We start from the raw sequence: 22392 nt of genomic DNA, 5'->3' as shown, positions 1-22392 counted from the left end.
TATACATTTCATACACGTGCTAAAATCACGTTGTGCATGGTTTCAGAGAATCATAGAACCATAGAAGGGTTTGGGTTAGAAGGGACCTTAAAGATCATCTAGTTCCAGCCCCACTGCTGCAGTCAGGGACACCTTCCGCTAGACCAGGTTGCTCAAAGTCCCATCCAGGCTGGCTGCCAGGGATGGGCAATCTGTTCCAGTGCCTCACCACCCTCATAGTGAAGAATTTACAGCAGTACATGTTGCTTTCTGTAATTGCTGCTTGTAGCATGATCAGTAGGGTCTCAGTTAACCCAGTCTGCGCACTGCAGCTGAAGATTACTGTAGTAGTTTAGTTAAGGATTTTCCTGGGTCGCGTGCTAGAAGTCAGTGAAAGGAATTATATTTTTGGCCTTGTTTCCACTTCACGGACAGTGTAAAGCCTTAAGCACAAGCTTATACCTTAGTTACTGGACTGTTCTTATCTCAACCCGTGAGATTTGCATTCTTTTGATTCTCATGCCCATCCCTCCAGGAGCAGGGAAGAAAAAGAGGTGGGGAGAGAGCAAAGTGGCTGCATGGTTCTGAGTTACCGGCTGGGCTTAAACGACGAAAGTGGCATGTATGAACTATGTTGGACCTTTACTTAATATGGAGCATCCTGTGCTTTTTTGGATCATGGAGACAGAATCTGTTTTCCCTTCTTCACTGCTGTAATCTTTGTTAGTGTGTTCAGTGTGGCAGTAACATACATCACGTAGATACAGAGTGTTTTTGTGGCTGTATGATGGGTGATCAGAACAAATGCTGGACCTGTTACAGAGGGAGCAAAATTACAAGAGATAAAGGCATGAAGAAGGCCTTTATTTGGTGGACGGTAAGTCAAATAATGAGTGAGGTTGGCTACCTACATTTTAGGCTGTGCTAGCAAGGCCACAGCCATTAGATCGAGGAAGTATTTATAACTCTCTTCAGCACATTTAGGACCACAAGTTAAGTTTGGACCCCCACAATACAAGAAATGCTGAGAAACTGGAAGGGGTGCAGAGGAGGGCCACCAGCTCTGTTAGAGTCTCAAGCACATGGTGTCTATGGAGAGGGTGAGATAGCTGTGTGTGCTTAGCCTGAAGAAGAAGGCTTAAAGGGGATCTTACTGCCCCTCTTAATGAGTGGTTATGTGTGTGTGTGTGGGGAGTTAGACCTTTCTCAATAAAGGGACGTGAGACAACTGACACAAACTGTAGTAAGGGGATAAGGAAAAATATTTTTGGCATGAGGGTGATCAGACACTCATGCTTGATTGGGGACTGGGGACCCAGGGAAGCAGTGGAATATCCATCCATGCAGGTATTACAAACTGGGCTGGACATTGCCCTGAGCAACCTGATCTGACTTAGTTAGCTAAAGGTTTGACAAGTGCTGTCCAGTGAATCTTTCTAGTATAAATTATTCTACGATTCCCTTCAAGATGAGGAAACAACATTGTTCAGAATGGAGTTGACTGTTCCTAAGAGAAGGCAGCACTTTAGATGCTACTTCTGTGGCTGGCAGCAGAGAGGAGGTCAGATCTTAATTTCTGTTACAGGTTAGTGCATAAATATGCAACTTGCAAACAGTGATGATGGCATTTGAGGTATTGCATCTAACATTACAGGCAAAAGGACAAGTCGTATTTTGCAAAGCTGACATGTGTGGACAGGATGTTAAATTTATTTGATGAGGATTTTGTTCTGGAGAAAGCCATGAGCAAAATGATAATAGATGGGAGAGATAACTGTAATCTTTAAAGCTATATAATCACCTCTGAGTTTTGAAAAGTTTGTGCCTTAATCCATGATCTGTATTGTTCTCTAGCTAGTAGGTGGAACTGCTGGAGAAGTCCAGGCATAACAATCTGATTAATATTGTAGTGCTGAATGCTACTCTTAAATCCTGCTGGTATAACAACTTGTGTTTCTTATACTTGCTGTGGGTGTTTGCTGCTTGACAGGTTCTGGAGTTTGGCTCTCGTGACCGCAGTGAGAAAGGGCTTTCTCTTGCTCTCCCACATGCTTTTTCCTGTCCTTTCCCCCCTAATTCACACCCCCAAACACACGGGCATGAAGTCAGTGAAGTGATTGTCACTAATGCTACATGCTTATACATCACTGAGGATAAATCAGCTTCTCACACTGTCTTCAGGAACATGCTGAGGAGTGAAATGTTGTAAGCCTGAATTAGTGGAACAGGCATGGATCGTGGGAGCAAAGTCTTTGTCACACGATCAACTTTCTTGTCAGTAGGGCTTAACTTGGGCAATGTGGGTAGGGCCTGATTTCAATACAGAAGGAAAAGGAACATCGTTGCTCTGTCAGGATTGGTGGAAAAATTGAGACCGGGAAAAAAAAAGTGAGATGAGTTCTGCTGTAGCACGTGTTTCAGCATCTCATAGCAAATGTGGAGTAAAACTGATCTGCTGTCTTTTTTGTGTTGTCATTAGAGTTCTGGTAGTATTAGATATCTTCTGAATTTCAGTCACTTACTGCTTGCAAGAAAAAAAGCAAGAGTAAAGGATTGGTAGACTGACATCTCTCTCGACATGGGAACTCTGCACTCATACATGCTCTAAGTCACATTTTAATAAAAAAACCCCAAACATTTCAATAAAAAAACCACCAACCAAACCACAAAAACTCCAAGCTTAGATTCTTTCAGAAATTACTGTTCTTAATCCATTTCTGTCTACAAGCCTCCATTATAGTTTCAACATGTTTTTGTTCTCAGTGTTGAGTAGCAGTTACTTCAAGTCTTGACCAAACCTTTAGTCAAGATCAGGATAATTTTTTCCCACAAGGTATCATTTATGATGTACTAGAACTGTAGCTAAAGTACCCAAGCATACAAGTTGTCTCATGTTTGTAAGGTGAAGTGAATAGCAATTTTTCCTCTAAATTTTACAAAGCTAATAAAAAAATGTTGCTCTGGAATTACAGAAGACCTGAAATTCCAGCCCAGATAGGTCTAACCCTGAAAATTCTTAGGAGCTGACACTGGAGAGGAGAGATAGGTACAGTAAAGCCAGAGCAGTTAAAACTTTTAAAGGACTTTTGTATTTGTTTTCCTTGTCCTTTCTGCTGCCTCTCTGTGTTGTGCGTTGAACTTGATGTTTCACTATCTGTAAATTTCCAGGTACAGTTAAAATTCTGTGCAGGAGTGAGATTTGCTTATTTAAGACCATCTTCTTCCCAGATTGTCACATGCTTGTGGTTAGTGGAAGTATTCGGTAGGTATTATAGCACTGTGTTTGAAATTGTGCCATTCCCTGTTGTAATAAGTGCTTGGGAAAAGGTTTTGAATGTACCATGTATTACGTAGAACGATGTAAATTGTTGGTAACAGTATTAAGTGTTCTGGATCTGCATCAGTTGAACATTTTTAAGGAGATAAAATCTTATCCTGAGATTAAGCAATTGCATTGTCTTTCTCAACTAGAATTGTCAGCATTTCTACCACGTGAAAGAAGAAGATTAAAAAAAGTCAAGTAAAAGTTTTGCTGTGTGAATCATTATGTTTCTAATAGGTGCTGCTGGGATGTGGGGTAAATGGTACATGAATAAAATGCATTAGATAGATTTTTTGTATGCTAAAGCAGAATAGGCAGGTCTGTCTTTTTTAAGGATTTATTACTTTACCTTTTTATTTTTATTTAACAGGAGATGATAGGTGGAAATGAATCCTGTGCTGCAGGACCGATGCCCATGTCCTACTTAACTTGCCTGACTTACATTCTGCGAGAATGGACTGGTGTGGAGCATATTGAAGATTATCTGAGCTATGCAGTCTACCTTTCATGGGTGCTTTTTCCACTTGTAGCAGTTTTTCTACTACCAGGAGTTATCGTCATCCTCTTCTACACTTCCATTCTTCTTCTTCATATTTATAAAAGGAAGAATGAACTAAAGGAAGCCTATTCCAATGATTTCTGGGATGGCGCAAAACAAATGTTGGCTACCCTATGGGATGGACATGGAAGAATATGGCACGGTAGGTGAGATCTGATGTTTGATTAAAAACTATTGAAGCTCGTATTCCTGGCTTACCTTTCAGGATTATCAGTATATATCTGATTGTGCTGCTGTTGCATTAAATTTAAAATTCAAGCCAATAATACTCCCATTTTATCAATGAACACCAGTGGTGCTTGGGAGAAATAAAAGCCACAGAGACTTTTTTTGGATGTAAAATTTTTTGTCTTACGCATTTATTCATTTGCTGCTGCAAAATGAGAGCTTTCATCCAGTTGAATATATAGGCATTTTTTGAATTGTGTATTTATTGTTTTTCTTTTTTTATAACTACTCCTGAATTTCCTCATTTGTGGAGGACCTGAAATGTCTGCTATGTTAAAAATTAGATCTATTTACTATATTATTTCAGAGTCAGTATATGAACTCTCAAAGTTAGATGCCAGTTCTCTAATAGCTAGTATGTCAGGATGTGTTATTTAATTGCGCTTAACCGGCCTTTTACATGTAATGCCAAATGATGGCTAAAAGGAGAACTTGGTTCACTCACTAGTTGCTACTTCAAATTAACTTTAGAGCCTGTTACAGAATCCTACTTTTTTATTTTCTTTCTATGTATTTTTGTCAACTACTTTCTCTATTACAATGTCAAAACTAAGGGCTCTGTTCCTTGTCCTTCTACTATTATTTCTTTATAAAGACAGACTTAATAAATGATTTGGCTTTTCTTTCCAAGGAATCATAAGCCTCTTTCAGAGCCATTCAGCTAGACGCAGCTAAAGGAGAAAGAGATGTTTAAGAGCAATTTACATAAAGAACAAATCCTCCTTGAAAATCATCTCTATTTGTTCTCTAGTCAAAGGGAAGTGGGTTTTCAAGGCATTGATAACCAGATGGTGCAGCGGCTGTATCAGATAGGCTTTGTAAGACTAAGATGTAACTTTCAAATCTAGGAAAGTACACTAGATCAAAATCAACAGCTACATCAAAGAGCTTAAAATGCTCACTTCACAATAAAAAGCTATTTACTTTTTTCATAAGAAAATGATTTTTTTTAAGGCCTTGTCTCTTTTCATCCTTAGTAACTTTTTATAAGGTCTGACTTTTTATTTGTGCAGAAAAGATTCTTATCCAGTTCCTCATTGACAGTTGTGACTTTTTTCTGCCCTGCCAGCTGCTTCCATGTTCTCTATGCACTTCTCTTGCTAAAGAGTAAAATATTTTGTGATTATTTTTTCTCCCACTTGATTAATCAATATATGGTAGGAATCTCACAGCACTGGGAAAAAAAAGACCCTAAATAAAACAACCCCAACCCCCAAAAGCCCCAGGCACCAAAGTGGTAGGTGATGCATGTAACTTCATATATGTTATGTAAATGCTAGATGTAGGTATCATTTTGGTTATGACCAGCTGGCATGGAGCACAGTTGGTGATCACTTGGTTCACTATGCTTGCAATATGTTGCAGCTCCACAGGTATAGAAAGAAAAATAGAAGGAGAAGAGCCAAAAGTACCTATAGGACTAAAAATAATTCACTGGATTGGGAACTGCAGACCTTACTAACTTTGGAAGAAGTGACAGGGTTTGGGGTTTTCTGTTTGTTTGGTTTTTATTATTTCTTGAAAAAAACCCACAAGATACTGTAACAGTACTGCTTGATATTAACTGAATGTTCTATACTGATGCATTCTGATATTTTGTGTTAACTGAATATATTCTGCACTGTTAACTTAATTAGAGATGTAAGTTCAGTAAGAAACTTGTCTGTATTTATGTATATTTCAATTAAGCATGTAAAACCCCAAACAGCTTTTAGTACTTAGTGATGGAAAACTGGAGCAAGTATAACTCTGAGAGAAATAACCAAGATAATCTTCATACACTGGAATAAAAGGAGACATGTAAATGGATGTTGTCATGTCACATATTCTTAAATAGTTACTGGTGTCAATGAACTTTGAAAGGTAAATAATAACTTGAAATACTTGTTTTGTGTCTCCTGTCCAATCCTGATTGTGATTTCTCTTGAATGATTGGAAGACTCTGCAACCTTGAAGACAGTGAAGTGAAAAAATAAGGAAAAAAAATATACTTCAAGACAGACTGGGTGGTTTGTTTTCAGGGTTTTTTTATCCTGTTGTTCTTCTTTCTTTAAATATATCTTTTCTGCTTTAAATTAAACCTGTATCTCCTGTGAAAGCAACTTAGTAAATACTGCAAGTCACTTCTTAAGTTTTTAGTGGTCACTTTGCTCTTACTGCTTCTCAATAGCTATTGATTTCAGTTTGCCAACTTGCCGTGAGTTAGTTTCTTTGGGATACAATTGTATCAGACTTTGACATCTGTTATGCCTTTAACTTCTAACAGGTTATGAACTTCATGGTGCTGAAAATATTCCTGAAGGTCCAGGGCTTGTTGTGTTTTATCATGGAGCTACTCCTGCTGATTGTGTCTATTTCATGGCTAGACTTCTTATACAAAAGAAGAGATACTGCCACGTAGTAGCTGATCATTTCGTCTTTAGATTACCAGGTAACATGCTTCATTCTAAACAATCAGTTTGAGAGCTTTTAATTTTTTTAAATTTTTCTTTCTAATGGTATAATCAATAAAAATTGCACCACAGGAACACAGCTCTCAACAGACATTCAGACAAATTTAGTTAAAATGTTGGAGTACAGCTGTCTCTAACATGCTCTATACAAACAAGAATGAGTTTAGGAGACTGGCCCATGCAAGGATGGGTCATGCTTCTAGCTAGGCAACACCTTCCAACAGCTCTAGGGTGTTTAGAAACAAAGAGGAGGAGATGATAAGAGAAACAATTGTCTCTGTATTAATTGGTAGCAAGGATCCAAGTAAGACGTTTCTTCTTTTTTTTGTATTAATATAGGCAGAATGAGTGGTGTTACCTGATTAAGAAGCAAACTGTTTGGAAGCAGTGTCCTTAAAGTTGACAGTAATAGTCTGGAGGGATGATGTATTTTTGTACCCACCCAGTTGAGTTTGGTTGGCAGTAGAACCTGCCCACGAGAAGACTCTTCCAAGTAGAACCTTTTTCTGGAGGAAAGCTGTAGAAGTGTCCAGCAAGTTTGTGTAAAACATGAGGCAAAGCATGAAGAAATTGAAAAACGTGTTTAGGACCAGATTTTTGGCCTAGTGAAAAATGCTGCTGATTGATGAAACGAATTACATGAGGGGGTTGTTTTTTATGTATGTGCAGTCCCAGAGTACCCAGTTCTTTTCCCAAGTTAAATTTGTGACTAAAACTTTACAGGAGTGTTCTGTAGTGCACTGATGCTTTTAGTGGAAACAAAGATGTCCTTTTGTCAGCATAGTTTTATTTCAGCTTCAATCACTGAAAACTGAACTTTTTCATACTGATAACAGCATGACTTTGCCTCTACAACTGCATTTGCCAGAGACTAGAATTTGTCAGTTGATTATAAAATCTTTTGCATGCAGCTGACTAATGTAGCCTATTTTGTAATTTATATTTGGCTCCATATTATATATATTAATATTTATATACAGTTTATCAAATGGGAGATTTTTTTTTTGTTTTTCTCAAATTCTGCTTTAAAATAAGGTTCTAAGTGTGAGTATACTTACGAATCTCCCAAATATCGTTTAATAGCATTGCAGAGACATCTGGCTAAATGTCTGGTCTTGAAAAACTGGCTTCAGCAGTACAATGTCTAGCTATAACAGCTGGTTTCTACAGGTCTTCCTCAGGAATTTATACTGGAACCAATGCTACTTAATGCTTTAACTGCACCCCTGGGTGAGGGGCTGGAGTGTGCTCATAGGAAGTTCACCAGTGATATCAAAGTGGGGGAGTAGTCGATAGACTGGGGGTTAGAGCCAGTGTTCAGAGTGCCTTCACAGAAATGAACTGGCAGAAACTTCACAAAGCTCAGCACATGCAGTTGTGAAGCTTGCTTCATGCCAGGTGCACATCACATGTGACAATACCCTGGGAAAAAGGGTGGCTTTGCAGGAAAGGACATTGGCACTCAAGTGGACAGGATCTTGCAATGTGATGTTCAGTTTTGGATTCCCCAGTACAATACAGACATTGACACAATAGAGCATGTTCAGTGGCTTATGGGGGCTGGAGTATACAGTGTATGAGGAGAGGCTGAGAGAACTGGATTTGTTTGGTCTGTACAAGATCAGGGTGGGGGAATATATTATTGCAGTCTTCAGCGACCTAACGGGAAGCTGCAGAAAAGAGGGAGTCAGACTCTTCTCAAAGGTGCATAGCAATAGAACGAGAAGCATCAGAGAGATATTGCAACACAGGAAATCAGATGTGTGATTAGATGTGTGGAAAGGTATTTTACCATGAGGGTGATCAGACACCTGAACAGTTTGCCTGGACAAGTTGGGGTATCTCCATCCCTGGAGACTTTCAAAACTCCAATGGGTGAGGCTCTGAACAGCGTGATCTAGTTGGACCCGCTTTGAGTGGGAGGTTGGACTATATTACCTTCAGAGGTCCTTTCTAACCTACATAATTCTCAGGTTCTGAGACTAAATTAGGGTTATTAATGTAAGACAAGTCCAAAGAGTCCAGACAGTGTTCTGGATAGTGTTTCAAAATCCACACAGTAATTTATGACTGGCAACTCAGATAGATGACACTTCTCTTCTGAATCAAACCAGAAAGACTGCCATAATTTTATCCTAGTACTAAGACTGCCTGATCTTGATTAAGTCTTCAGAATAAATTTCATGCATTTTCAGAAGATGTTTTAATTAACTGGAAGTTTATTATGCTTACTGCAAGAGAAATGGGGTGGTGGTGTGGGGGGGTGAGTTTGGGGAGTCTGTAGGCTGTTGAACACACTTGGATTAGATGATTTAATGATACTTCTGAATTTCAGATCCATGGCAGTATCCAGTTGCCAGTAGGCAATCTTATTGCATCTGCTGCATTGGGCGCTGCTGTCCTAAATTAGCTGCAATTAACTGGAGCGTGTTTGTAAAATGTTGCTGTGCCTCCTAAGGCATGCATGAGCCGGCAAGGCCCGTAGCCCTCTTTAAAAAGATTGCCTGCTATCAGGCATTTCCGTAGCAATAACAAGACAGTTCCTCTCCTGTAATGTTGCAGAGAAAATGAGCTGTGGCTTCTTGCCTGTTGCATACACAAGATGTTGCAAAGTGTCTTGTGAACTGGTTATTCTGCATGTGTGGTTACTTACAATTGTGGAAGGTTGGATTCAGTGGTCTAAATATACCTCTCTGCGATCCTAAAGGTCAACCACAGGAAAACCATATCCTTGTCATCTTGCTATCAAGGAGCTGACGTCCCCTTATGTTACAGTCACTGTAACAAGTAAGAGAATTGTCTATAGCGCACATACTGAGATAAGTGTTGAACATATTACTGGGTACTCTTCAGAGGGTTTTCAAGCATTGGTGCAGACGCAATATTGTTGAAAACAGGCGAAGAATATGCTAGGGCAAAGGGCAGAGTCCAGGTTGGACTGTGAAACAAAATTAATTTTGGACTTCTTAGTAAAATTAACATCCTTTCATGCAGTATTTCCCACACTGCTCAGTCATCTAAAGTTCATATTTTGGTATGCAGTACTCATAAATACTGTATGATTTAAAATCAAGTGAACACGGAACTGTATGATTTTAAAGCAAGTGAACATGACTGATTTCCCGCAAACAGTTGCTACTTTTATTGTTTCACATTAGACTAGTTGATCAGGTATGTGCCCATTTGATGCTTGCAAGCAAATTTTTGATGTTCTGCTATTTCTTGGAAGAGTAGGGTGAATATGGCATTTGAAACGCAAAATTATATGAGTTTATGTAACTTTACAGTTAAAAGCTTAAGAAAATGAAAAGTTTTATCCTAAGATCCTAAAATGGTTAAACCTAATCCAGGCTTGCCAGATGCTTCTTTATGGGAAAGGCCATACTCACTGACTGAACCAGGGAGTTACTTCCTGCAGCAATTTGTAACATAGAGAATGCTGCATTTTCTTTGTCATTGTCCTTCTTGGGCACAGACTGCTCTTTGTTTGCCAAAGTTAATAGAAGAAAACCCACCAAGATTTGCTGGTATTTTCTCCTGCTGCACTTTATTAGGACTGTGTTATGTTTGAAAACTAGAGCTTGGGCAAAGAGCCAAGAGCCAGTGCCCTGGAGCTGACTTAACAACTCCTTTGAAGGGACCAATGAGAGATGTCACAGAGTGCTTGCCATTTTTTTCCAGTTTAGCCCTGATTGTGAGATAGCACCTGAATTTACTATGACAAAAAGCCACTGAAACTCCTAAATCTTCAACTTTTTAGACCAGAATTTATAAGCAGAACTTAATGCTTCAATCCTTCTAGAAACATATTTGATTTGGGGTTGCAGGTTATTAGACAAGTAAGTTTTAGCCATTGTGTTCCATGCTGGGAATCTACTTGATGGTACTATGAATGAACATTTTCTGAAGTAATATTATTTAACCTACAGGGTTTAAAATATTACTTGATGCACATGGAGTTATGCATGGACCAAAAGAAGAATGTGTCAATGCTCTGAAGAAGGGCTCTCTGATAGCCATTGCCCCAGGTGGAGTTCGGGAAGCACTCTTTAGTGATGAAATGTATACTATTATTTGGGGTAATCGAAAGGGCTTTGCTCAGGTGGCCATCGATGCAAAAGTGGTAAGTATGAAAAGTCACAGAAGAGAAGCAAAGTGTTAACTCATAAATGTTTTCTTCCAGGGAAAGCTGTTTTGATTGTCATATATTTGGTGTTACATTGCAGCATGATATGGGCTGCTTGCTTTCATAACAACATTTCAAGACTGGTTTTGTTGCTTTCAGTAAGAAGGCTTTGGAGTTAGCTAAGAATAGCGTGGCCAGGCAATCCGGAGTTTAAAAGAATGAGAGATGAAATCCAGGGTGGTTTCTACATTACAAGCATGTGATGTTTTTACACATACGTGGTCAGGATTCTGATAGCTCAACCCCTGACAATGGTTTGGGAAGCAACTGTACATCAGTATTTCTGTTTCCCCTGTCATTGAAATATATACTTTGACCCAGCACAATTTGGAATCATTGGCACTATGTACTTACTGTATTGGCATTTTATGGTAGTAAAGGATGTCTAGGACAAACAGCAACAGCAGGAGATGCTGTTCACTAGTGTGATGTGAACTGTCTCCCCAGTTCAAATATCTAGCACTGTGCTTGGTCTGCAGGCAGATGATTATTCATATGGGACCAACTGTGAAAGGCACATAAATGTATGATATATTTGAATTGTAACTATTTTAATAAGATTACAGAGTCCCCCTCATTTTATATTTATACTTGTGTGCATATGTCGGTAGGTCTTCATATACCTAATTAGAAAGTAAGTCTCACACCAAGAGATTTATATTTAGGTACTGTCAAAGACAGACTAGTTAAATCTCTCAATTTTATACGGAAATCAGAGACTTTTAAGACCCAATTTTAAGTGTGTATCACTTCTCAGGAGGAAAATAACACTGTTTAAACAGGATATTTTCAGCAGATTTAGATTGTACTAATGTATTGTAATAGCATATGAAAGACCATACTTGGGATTCAACTATGGTTGTACTAGTTATTTTACTGATGTGTGTCCAGTTCCCTTTACGCGCTCACAAATGTGTTGCAGCTTCATCCCCCCTCAAAAGCCCTGAGAGATGCAGTAGAATAGGAATAGTGTGGAGGCAGGCTGAAAGTGGGGAACATAGCTTTATTTAGTTTAAAGATGAACTTTTAACTCATCTTTTAACTCATCAGGTGCATAACTCCTCATGGAAGTAAAAGTGTGTCTAAAACTGGGATCTTCTTGAAGTTGTCTCATTTCAGTAGTTGGCTTGACAGAATTTTTGTCACATAAGCCAAATTAGTACATAAAAAAAAAATCTCTTTATGTCAAAAGGTGTTCCAAATAAGATGGTGCTAGAATGAAGGAGTTTGCTACCATTCAGTTTAGGCAGCTGCAGTTCTTTCTATTCTCAATAGTTGCACTGAATTATTTACAGACTTCCTCCCCTGTACCGCCTCTCCCCGGAAAAACTTAATACCTGTGTGAAAAGTTTCATTTACTAGCTCATCTCCATATAAAGTTCTGAATTTCTGATGATGCTATGTACAATGAATGCATACTATAAAATGATAGTAAAAACTTCAGGTAGTAGTCGATCTCCTCCTGGTTCTTGTAAATCTTGACAGCTGTTTGCAAGTTCAGAAGCAGCAACAAAAACTTGAAATATTCAACACAATTCCAAATACTTGTCAGCAGAAATAAATAATGGACATGTATTGAATGTGACACAGCATGTGTGAAGCAACACAATCAGCATAACAGAAATGAATCAGACAAGTTTAGCATCCCAGTCCCGTGAATTCTTCATTTTGAGTGTAACTACAAATTAGGTTAGAGGTTTAACCACTTAAATCACAACTGTGCAAACACTGCTAGATGAGGGAGGCCTGATTCTGAAATCCCGGACTGCTTTGAGAAAATGGACATGCTGAAACAGTAACTCACTGAAATTTCATGGTATTCTCTAGCTTGAAACCACATAGCAGAAGGTCACAGCAGAATAAGAATACTTCATTTGCTCTCTCTATGTCCTTGTCTGAGAAACACTTCTAAAGTTAATTTGCTTATTGGGTTTAAGTGAGGTAGAACTTTTTTAGGTAGTGCTACCTTCATTAAATTCTTACTTACTTTTTTTTCCCTCCTAGCCCATCATTCCTATGTTTACACAAAATGTTCGAGAAGGCGTTAGGACATTAGGAGGAATAAGTAAGATATTTTCTATTTTTTTGTAGTTTATTTGTCCATATGTGTTTAGCCTTTCTCTGTAGAAATTATCCCCATATAAATTTGAGATTTGACATGGCCTTGTTTCTGGAGGTTTGCTCCCAGTAGAGTTCAGACATGTTCAGGATTTAATATCTGCATTATATGTCGTATTGGCTCACCTAAGTTACTCTCCATATAACTTTTTGCCTTCACAGAAGCAGCACGAGTAAGGAAAAATGAGCTGAAAAATGTCAAATAGATTTAGAGCACTTTTTTCTCTGCTTATATCTGCTAGACCAACTCCAGGTTTTCTGCTGTCCGTTAAGAAACAAAACAAACAGGGGTTTGCAACTGACACATGATGTCTTTAAATATTCTCCTAAAGCTCTGTGCTTATGCATCTACCTGTACTTAAACTTCGAGTGGTTTAAACGTAGTTGGGTTTACTATTTAGCACTAGAGCTGTTGTTCCTTACAAAACCATGCATTTGCTTGCTGTCTTTCCTCATCAATAGGAGACTTCCAGCCAGCAGATGAATAGAAAGGTATATATCTGAAGGGTCCACCTCTGGGATGATTAAATGCCCACATCTCTGCTGATCTTATAGTGTTAAACCCCCTTTTGTTCTATATTCTCCGATTTGCTATCTAACAGAAAGGGTCTGAACAGTCTCCTCCGTGCCGCAAGTTCTGACTCGAGTATGGCATTATCATCTTCATCAGAGGAATGCATGGCAAAACACTTGCTTCTCTACCCTTGTAATTAAAAGCTACATATTACATGGAGAAAGCCAAGCCATCAGATGTAGGTGTGCAGAATAATTCACATATTCATCAGGTTTTACAAGAATAAACAGCAATTAATTATTGCTGTGTTCAGGAGAATCATCCCAAACAAGAGAGAGAATATTAGCACCCATTCTGCAAGCAGTCTGGTCTGGGTGCATTTGGGCTTGATGCTTAGAAGGTGGCATGTAGGGAAGATGTGTCCTCTTAAAGCTGATCAAAATACCTTTTTCTCTCTTTTTATATTGTTTCACTGCGAAGAATGTGTGATCTGAGAGTGCTGTTCATTGTTTTAACATGACTGGCCTTTCGTCAGATAAAACTATTTCTGATCCTCTAGACCTCAATGGGACTAAAGAGAACAGTCTTCCAATACTAGTTTCTTATGCTAACCCGTAAACTTAGCTGAACTTTAACCTGTATTATGTAGCATTCCCTTACTCTCCAGAGAGGCAGCTACAAGATTTTTCTCCTCTTCTTTCTTCTCTTTGCAGCTGCTCTTTGAAGGAGAGATTTCGCACTAGGTTAGGGTGGAAAAATGCCTGATGTTAGCATTAACACAGCTTTTAGGAAATAGCACTTGAGATGACATGTTATTTGAGAATCTGGGTCAGGGGCTGCATTACTTGACAAGCCAGTTCAGTTTTAAGACATATTGCGGGAAAATAAACATTACCAAATAATCTCTCCTTTTCTTTTTCTCTTTTCTCCCCACCATTTTCCTTCTCCTGCTTTCCCCTACATTTTTTCACATTAGAAATACTTAGGTCACTGTATGAACGTATTAGATTGCCAATAGTTCCTGTGTACGGTGGGTTTCCAGTCAAGCTTCGCACATTTATTGGGGAACCCATTCCATACGAACCAAATGTAACAGCAGAGGAACTAACTGCAAAGGTAAGAGAGCTATACATATATATATATATATATAAAATGTTTGGTGTAATGATAGAAAACACTGGAATATTCTGGTCAAGTCTTTTCCCCCATGGAGCTAGTTATAGAAGTTGGTGGAATCGTGGTAGGCTTTGGACTTGCTTAACTCTGCCCTTAAATGCTCTTATTTTGTTACTAGACCGTGTGGATTTTCCAGGCTTTCTAAGGTCAGTACTGCATCCTGTATTGCTTTAGGGACTGAAGAAGTTCAGTCAGATGAGACTGCCCTGCTTTGATAAAGACGCTGTTCAGAGTTTGAGGATTCTGGGTTGAGAGAAACTCATCACAATAAAGAATCATAACTACTTTATTAATACAGGGAAAATATAGAGGTAATAAAACATACAGTAAAGGGTATTTCTGATATTTGGTTATCTTACCAACCCCAAAGACCATGTAATGATGATCAGGAAACCAGCTCTGAGAAACATCATCGCAGTGCGAAGTGGCAGGCTCAACCTAGCGGGCATCCCCGCAGAAGCAACGTTGACCTGGATGATACGAGATTCTGCCCCCCTGCATTGCCCGAGGCTCAGGCTTTTATACTAACAAAAATGCACACTCATTCTGATGTAGGGGGTCAGCCTATGTCGGAAGAAGTGGCCAGCAATATCTAGAAAGGTGTCTGAGGGTCAGGACTTTTCTGGGGATGAGCCAAAGTGGGAGCTTCCAGGGGGGAGCCAAAGCTGGGCTTTTCGGAGTGGAGCTACCACAAACAAACAGTACCTTTCTATTTTTGTGTGTTCCCCCATGGACTATTATCTAGTGTCACTGACACAGACGCAAGTGCTTTACACAGAGAAAGTGTTCTGGTTCTTGGTCTTCTCACAAATATATTATTGAAGCCTTTCAAATACAGTAAATCAGTGTTCAGAAGCTGGTGAAATTCCATACAATAAAAAAAATAAGGTCAGTAATGTCACTGCTTTGAATAGTGTGTTTCTGTTTCCACATCCTCCAGCTTCTCACCCAACAAATTAACTTTGGAATGTTCCCCTAGTTCAGATGTAGGTGGTTTATAGAAATGATTGTCAGGTCCTCATGTTCATTCAGTTTATTAATAGATTTCACAACACAGAGACATAAAACAGTTAAGTGATAGAGCAGTCAGATGGAGGGGGCTGAAACAGCCATTTTTGAAAGCTCCACAGATGGTCACTTTCAGCATTCTGAAAACTTCAGAGAAAGATGCTTTTCTTCTTGACCATGCAGGTGACAGTTCAGTTGTCTCTCCTCATCTGTTTACCCTCTGGTTAGATCTCTGCCAAATGACATCTGAAAATACCTGCATTATCTTATGCCCTGGTTATGGAAAACTGATTGTTTCGTTTGGGTGTACAGTCTGACAGGACTTCAGAACTGTTTGCTTTCAGGAAAGAATATGTGTTTAAATGACTAAAACATGCTTTATCGTCTTATATTTGTGCCACCCTCAATTGCTTCTGGCTTACATGCAAATTCTGCCTGATAAGGTCCCTAGAACGTGAATCCCCTAGAATCATAGTTAGAGTGATTTTAGAGTTGTATCTCATGTTTCAGGCTATGGCACAATGAGCATTTTCTCATTATATGGAGAAAAATTAAGCTCAATTCTTTTTTTACCTAATAGAAATTGTAAATCTGTAGAGACATTTAGGACCAATCTATGGAGAGATGTGGGTAGGAGCCTTCTCCAGGATTTAACAGTTGATCACATACTTCATATAAACAGTGCAAGCTTGTACCAAGAACCAGTTTTCCCCTTGCTAACCACTGGTTTACAGGGGCAAATAGTTCTCTGTTCTGTCTCTGGCCTTAAGAATTCAGTAGTCTCTGTCTCTCCAGGCTGAATAGGAAGGTCGCAGCAAATCCTCACAGTAGTCTTTGCATATTGCCCTGGTTTGGGATGTTCCCATAGGGCTTTTATATAATAATAAGAATACTATTAACTTCTTGGCCTGCTACGTTTTTGAGTGAAAGTGAATGCTGCTGTCATATGTACTATTTTAGGTATGGTCTAAGCATGCTTTACAGGACCAGCTCCTTTAGGGAATTTGGTTGCAGAGTTCATTACTTTGTACAAGCCAAATGTGCTGAGACACAATGTGTTTCCAGTGCTATTTATGAGCATGTGTAGATGCAAAGTTCCTGTGTACTGGAAAAGCGGCACTGATGCAAACTTGGGCATAGGCAGAAATTTCTGAGTTGCAGCACAGCACTCTGGTGCTGATGTGCTTTATAGATCTAGGTCTCTTGATTAATTTACTCCACTGTCATTTTAATACTGCCTGTTGCTAATAGAGCTTGTGAACACCAGATACCAGAGATAAATGATACTAATTTGTTGTTGTGTTCATTGGTAGTGATCTCACAAACACATCCTGTGGGCTTAAATGTGAAAAAACAGTATTTTGAACTTTAAGTAGTTTTGTGACACTTGAAGGGATGAAAAAGAACCTAGAAATTGTGTTGATGTATGAACAATATAAAGAAAACTTAATTTGACCAACAACTTTTCTCTTTCCTTACAGACAAAAGCAGCACTCCAAGCTCTAATAGAAAAACATCAGAAATTACCAGGAAATATATTTAGGGCTTTAATGGAACGATTTCAAACACAAAAGAAAGAAGATTAAGGTCTTCTGAATGAACTACTGTTTAATTAAAATATTCTTAAGGTCATATTTGTAACTTATTAATTCTTCTAATAATAGGTTTTAAATACTGTCCTAATGACACTGCTGTATATTTTAAGATACAAAACACTTTCCTTTGCCCTTCCCCCTGCCTAGAATCAAGCTCAGGAACCCAGACTTCAAATCATTCGTAATGGGGCAAAGTTCAGAAGTTTAGTTTTTGACAAATACATTCCTAACTTGAAAGTGTTGGGGTTTGTGTTTTGCTTTCGGTTTGTTTTTTTTTTTTTTTTTTTGACATTGCAGGTCTTTATGTACATGGTCTCTTGTCTATTTTGTTGTACTGTCCTCCCCCCCCCACCACCTGTGATTACTCTTTAACCTGAATGTTAGTTCTGCTGTAGAGCTAGATCCTTACTGTCTTGATCATCATCACTGTAACTGGGTTTTGCAGGCCAGATTAGTGCCATACAGCATTTATGAAACCTTTCTTCAGGTTGTTACTCTTGTGCTGCTGGGAAACGGTCACTCTTCTGTGGCCTGTAGAACCTCTAGCTATGTCTGCAAAACCTATAGAGGGAAACATTTAGTTTTACTGGGTGACTTCAGAAGGAGTTTGGAGGAGTGAAAATTGATTAGAGAACTGCAGTGAACCAAGGAAGCTTGTTATGATTCTGTATCATTCCTGTGCTGTGAATGAGAACCCTCAGCACAGCTGCTATTCCAAACCAAGCCATATTAGATATCTGCCTTTGAGTAGAGAGTTGTCCCATTATACTTCTCAGTGAATCTGCAAACTCCGCTTTGAAAGAATGAGCCAAGCATTTAAGCTCTAAGAAGTGGAAATAAGAGTACTGTTTAGTAACATGAGCTCGTAAATTTCTATTTTGAAGGAAAGATTAGTACAATGTTCCCTTTAAAAGTATTAGTTCTTTTGCAAAACAGGATAGACATTTCCAAATAGCCTTTAAATCTAGTATAGGTGTAAACTGTTAAACATCCATATTCTTCAAACACTTTTATTTATGTAAGTTATTAAATCAGGGTTGACAGGGAAATCCTATATATTTCCCTTAACCGAAGAGAATTGAACAAACAGGAAAGAGTGTGCACTTACAGTAAATTATATTCTTATATTTTGTCTGAACTAAAGCGTGTGCTTTTATTGTCCAAATAGGAAATATCTGAAATATTTCTTTTGACTGCCAGAAAGTTTAATCTACAGTTCTTAAAGTAACATCTGGGAACTCTTTAGTTTTGGGGTAAGGAAAAATTTTTGAGGAAGGACAAAAGAGGTTTTGTTTTATTACTTGGTCTCCTTTCAATATTGTTGGTGTTTGAAATTTTCTTAAAAGTAAAGCAAAAAAAACAAAACCCAAACAATAAAAAAAACAACTTTTGAAAGAGCAGTTGTATTCAGTTTAGTACCATTCCTCCCACCATTTAATCATGTGCTTTGCTTTATACTCTTTTAAATGTGTAAGTTAGTGAGAGTACATGTAAATGATGCCCTATGTTAGAAAAATATCACTTTATGGGAAAGAGGCTATAAATTACGGTTAGCAAAAAGCTTATTTTATGATGTTGTTTTGTATCAAAAGCATTTTACGTGGTGTTGAATTAAATTGCAAAGCTTCTGGGGAAGAATCATGTTATACGAATGCAAATGCCTGTTCTGAATTTTATTAACTACTTGGGTTTTATTCGAAAGCAATATCGTGTTCTTTTTAATTTATTGGAATGTTTTTAATAATAATGATGTTAACACAGTATGTCATTTAAAGTGATACTGCCAAATTCCTACACTGGAGTATAACTTGAGTATGACTGTTCTTACTGTTCATCTCAAGGAAAACGTACATCAATCTATATTGTGACATTCTCAAAGGCAGCTGAGCATATTTTGTGTAGAGGTTGCATATATGTAAAAGAAAACTCAGTCTAGAAGGTTCTGTCAGATACGGATATTTGTGATCTGAGATTTTGTAAAATTTATTTTACTAAATGTGTGGGCTTTTCAGTGTAGTTTTGTCCCTCTTAACTGTTGAAAAATGAGCATAAAATCTAAAGGGCAGTATTGATACTCTTAAGTGTTCATATTTGTATAGGACTTTCATATTTATTTCTATATATTAAAAATGTATAGAAGACACCTTTCGAATAAAATTGACAGCTGGAATGGGCTTCTGAAGTTTTGTGTTCTGTTTGAACTAAATGAAATATAGTTCATGGCCTTAGACATGGGTTTGAGCAGCACATACTGTCCTTGAGAAGTTCTTCTTGCCTTGTGTCTGAATAGGAATGGAAGAATCAAAGCCCCCAGAAAAATGAGTAAAACGGAAAATAACTCAGGAAACAGTGGACCAGAGGACAAAAGACGCACAAACAATAAGGTCTGAGTTTTAGTAGCTGTAATCAATGCTGCTGGAGGACTTAACAGGCACTACAATGCCACTTAAGTTATGTTTAAAATTCTACAACAGAAAATACATCACAAATCCTGACTGGTAAGATTTTACACATTTGGTGTGTGAATTATTACCTACTTCATGTCATTGGAAAAGGGGCAGACCTGGAGAGAGATTCTTACAAGTAAGGTTATAGACTAGGCTTCCTTTTAGCTGATTTGGTTTTCTATGTGTCAGGAAGAAGTATTTGAAAGAAATTTCAGCAGCATTAGACTAGACTCCTGATAGTCTGGTTAGCCCTTGGATACACTGAAGACATTTCAGGTTTCTCCATGCAAATGGCATAATCAGGATATGAGTTTATGGTTTTGAAAGTAGAAATAGACTGACAGCTGTACTGACAGGTATTTGTCATTATCTCAGCAAGACCCAAACCTCCTACTGGCCAATTTACCATCCTGTTGTGTAATAGCAGAGCTCAGTCAGAACATCTATTATTAGGATGCTTTCATATGAAATTAATCATTGCAAATGCAAGGTAGAGCCGTTAATCAGCATTGTCAACACGATTGTGTGGCTCATCTGGTACTTGCTGTATACCATTATGTTTCTTCATCCTATTACTCTCTGGATAAAGATATAGCTCTGGTGACACTTAATGTGTTAGCTTTACAGCGCTTAATCCCTACTAAGCTTGTCATAGACACTGGAGGGCTTTCTTTGTGTTATTTTTGCACAAGAAAATCACGGTACCAGAAGTAAATATGGAATTGCATGGAATTGCTATGTGGGAGTAAGTAGCACAGAAAAAATAAAATTAAGTAAGATAATCTTCCAGAAAATATTTCCTGAAACTTCATGAGACAGTCTGACATCACTTTCTTTGTTTTGACTTCATGTGTATAAAGGTCCTTGTCACCAACAAAGTTAATGTATTTCTACAGTACAGATCAATGATGGTGTTGCCTTTTTGTATATTGTTCTTTAAGTTCAGAACTAGCCAAATGAATGATGGTCACAACACGAATTATAAAGATGCTCAGATGGCTGGAGCACCTCTCCTGTGAAGACAGGCTGAGAGAGTTGGGGTTGTTCAGCCTGGAGAAGAGGAGGTTCAGTTGAGACCTTCTAGTAGCCTCCCAGTGCCTAAACAGGGACTACAGGAAATCTGGAGAGGAACTTTTGACAAGGGCGTTTAGTGACAGGACAAGAGGGAATGGTTGTAAACTGAAAGAGGGTAGATTTAGATTAGATATAAGGAAGATATTCTTTCCTGTGAGGGTGGTGAAACACTGCAACAGGTTCCCCAAAGGAGTTGCGGATGCCCCATCCCTGGCAGTGTTCAAGGCCAGGCTGGACAGGGCTTTGAGCAACTTGGTGTAATGGAAGGTCTCCCTGCTTATGGCAGAGGGTTGGAACCAGATGATCCTTAAAATCCCTTCCAACCCAAACCATTCTATAGTTCTATGATACTTTCCTCATGATGGGTTATTTGCAGTATTTGTTGGGGGGTTTTTTGTTAGTAATTTTGGTTTCCACAGACAGCTGCTAATTTACCACTTAACCACTTTGAATTTTGTCACAGCATACGTTGAACACACAGCATGCGTTGCTTCCTGAAACATTTAAAAATTGTTATAATGATCTCTTCCTGTCAGAAAATTGGTCACAAAAAGATAATAAACTTTTGAACCATAGTTAGAATTTTTTTAAACCAAAAGTGTTTGCTCATACTTCTCGCTTTTATGTGTGTCTGTCTGAAACGTTAACAAGAAGGTAAGATGCCATTTGGAATTAACATCAGGCTGTCTGTGTAAAGCAGACCCAGTATCTTTTTCCCCACCATGGTGCTGTGTTGGCTGTTGTTAAGCAGTACTATTCTGCTAGGCCTTGTATTGCAGCCATAATGAGAAAAAGGCCACCACTCCCTGCTGTCCATAGTAGTTACTATAATGAGAGTACTTCATGATTCTTCAGATCACCTTTGGCTCCTGTTTGCTAGCTAAAACCACTGCATGCTCTGAAAATACTAGATGTCAAAGTTCTAATGAAATAGAGAGGGTAGTATTGTATTATTTAGAGAAGATCTAAAAGTTAAAATAAAAGGCAAGAAACTGAACCATTTTTACCGAATTCTTTTTTATGGGAGACAGAATGTGTCAAACATCAGGAAGGGCGTGAATTTACAATATTGTGTTATCTTTACAGGGAATTTGTGGCAGATGAACTGGGATGAGTCCCATTGAGATGTGGCTGATCTTCATATATTCCAGACTGGACTTTGCTTTTCCTTTCAATAGTGTTTTCTCATGGTCAGTCTATGCTATGCTCAGAGTAGCTCGTCTTCAGTCAGTTACTTTTTAAGTAAGTGGGAACAGAAATGGAGACCCCAGTGAATGTTTGTTATTTCTCCTTTTGAGCTATTTGAATCCTACCAAGGTACCCAGAAACATTTCTGAGCTCCTATTTCAGTTGCTGTGATGGAGCTCCCAGCTCTTCAGATACTTCTTTAATGATCAGATTTCTCCTTACCATATAAAAACAACTCTCCTGACAGATCCACCAGAGCTTTTGAAGTGTCCTGTCCATTCAGAAATTGATAAATGTTCTTTTGCCCATCATGCAGGAGATTGATTTTCTTAGCTAGTGGCCACAGCAGTTGCAGGCTTGCTCAGTTAATATTTTTACCATAGATTTCCACATTCCAGACAGACTTTTTTGGTATCTTGATCTTGCTTTGTGAGAACAAGCTTGAGGGAAAGGCTGACTGCAGCTTGGCTCAGTCCCTGAAGGCTGCAATGAAAATATAAACCGAGCCCCACCACTAAAGCAAGCAAGCACCCAAACCCCAAACT

The 22392-nt window shown here is 38.5% G+C and overlaps 1 protein-coding gene across 6 annotated transcripts in view; it reads left to right on the top strand.

Moving 5' to 3' along the window:
- TMEM68 (transmembrane protein 68) overlaps positions 1 to 19312 on the top strand; it is a 39591-nt gene extending 20279 nt beyond the window's left edge. For 3 of the 6 annotated variants that reach the window (XM_061342971.1, XM_061342972.1, XM_061342975.1), the window contains 6 exons: positions 3672 to 4002; positions 6355 to 6519; positions 10471 to 10664; positions 12732 to 12792; positions 14336 to 14475; positions 17025 to 19312. In XM_061342971.1, coding sequence (XP_061198955.1) covers positions 3672 to 4002; positions 6355 to 6519; positions 10471 to 10664; positions 12732 to 12792; positions 14336 to 14475; positions 17025 to 17129 — 996 coding nt within the window. In that variant the 3' untranslated portion in view covers positions 17130 to 19312. Of the gene's footprint in view, positions 1 to 1269; positions 1565 to 3671; positions 4003 to 6354; positions 6520 to 10470; positions 10665 to 12731; positions 12793 to 14335; positions 14476 to 17024 lie in introns of those variants that run through there. The other 3 variants (XM_061342973.1, XM_061342976.1, XR_009723862.1) reach the window with 3 other exon arrangements.
- Positions 19313 to 22392: the final 3080 nt, after the last annotated feature.

The sequence above is a fragment of the Neopsephotus bourkii genome, unplaced genomic scaffold (genome assembly GCF_033783945.1).
Source record: "Neopsephotus bourkii isolate Nb327-2 ecotype Australia unplaced genomic scaffold, CSIRO-AGI_Nbou_v1 NB_1820, whole genome shotgun sequence".
Lineage (NCBI taxonomy): Eukaryota > Metazoa > Chordata > Aves > Psittaciformes > Psittacidae > Neopsephotus > Neopsephotus bourkii.
The sequence above is the reverse complement of the archived record's forward strand: the minus strand, read 5'-3'. Positions and strand labels throughout refer to the sequence as shown.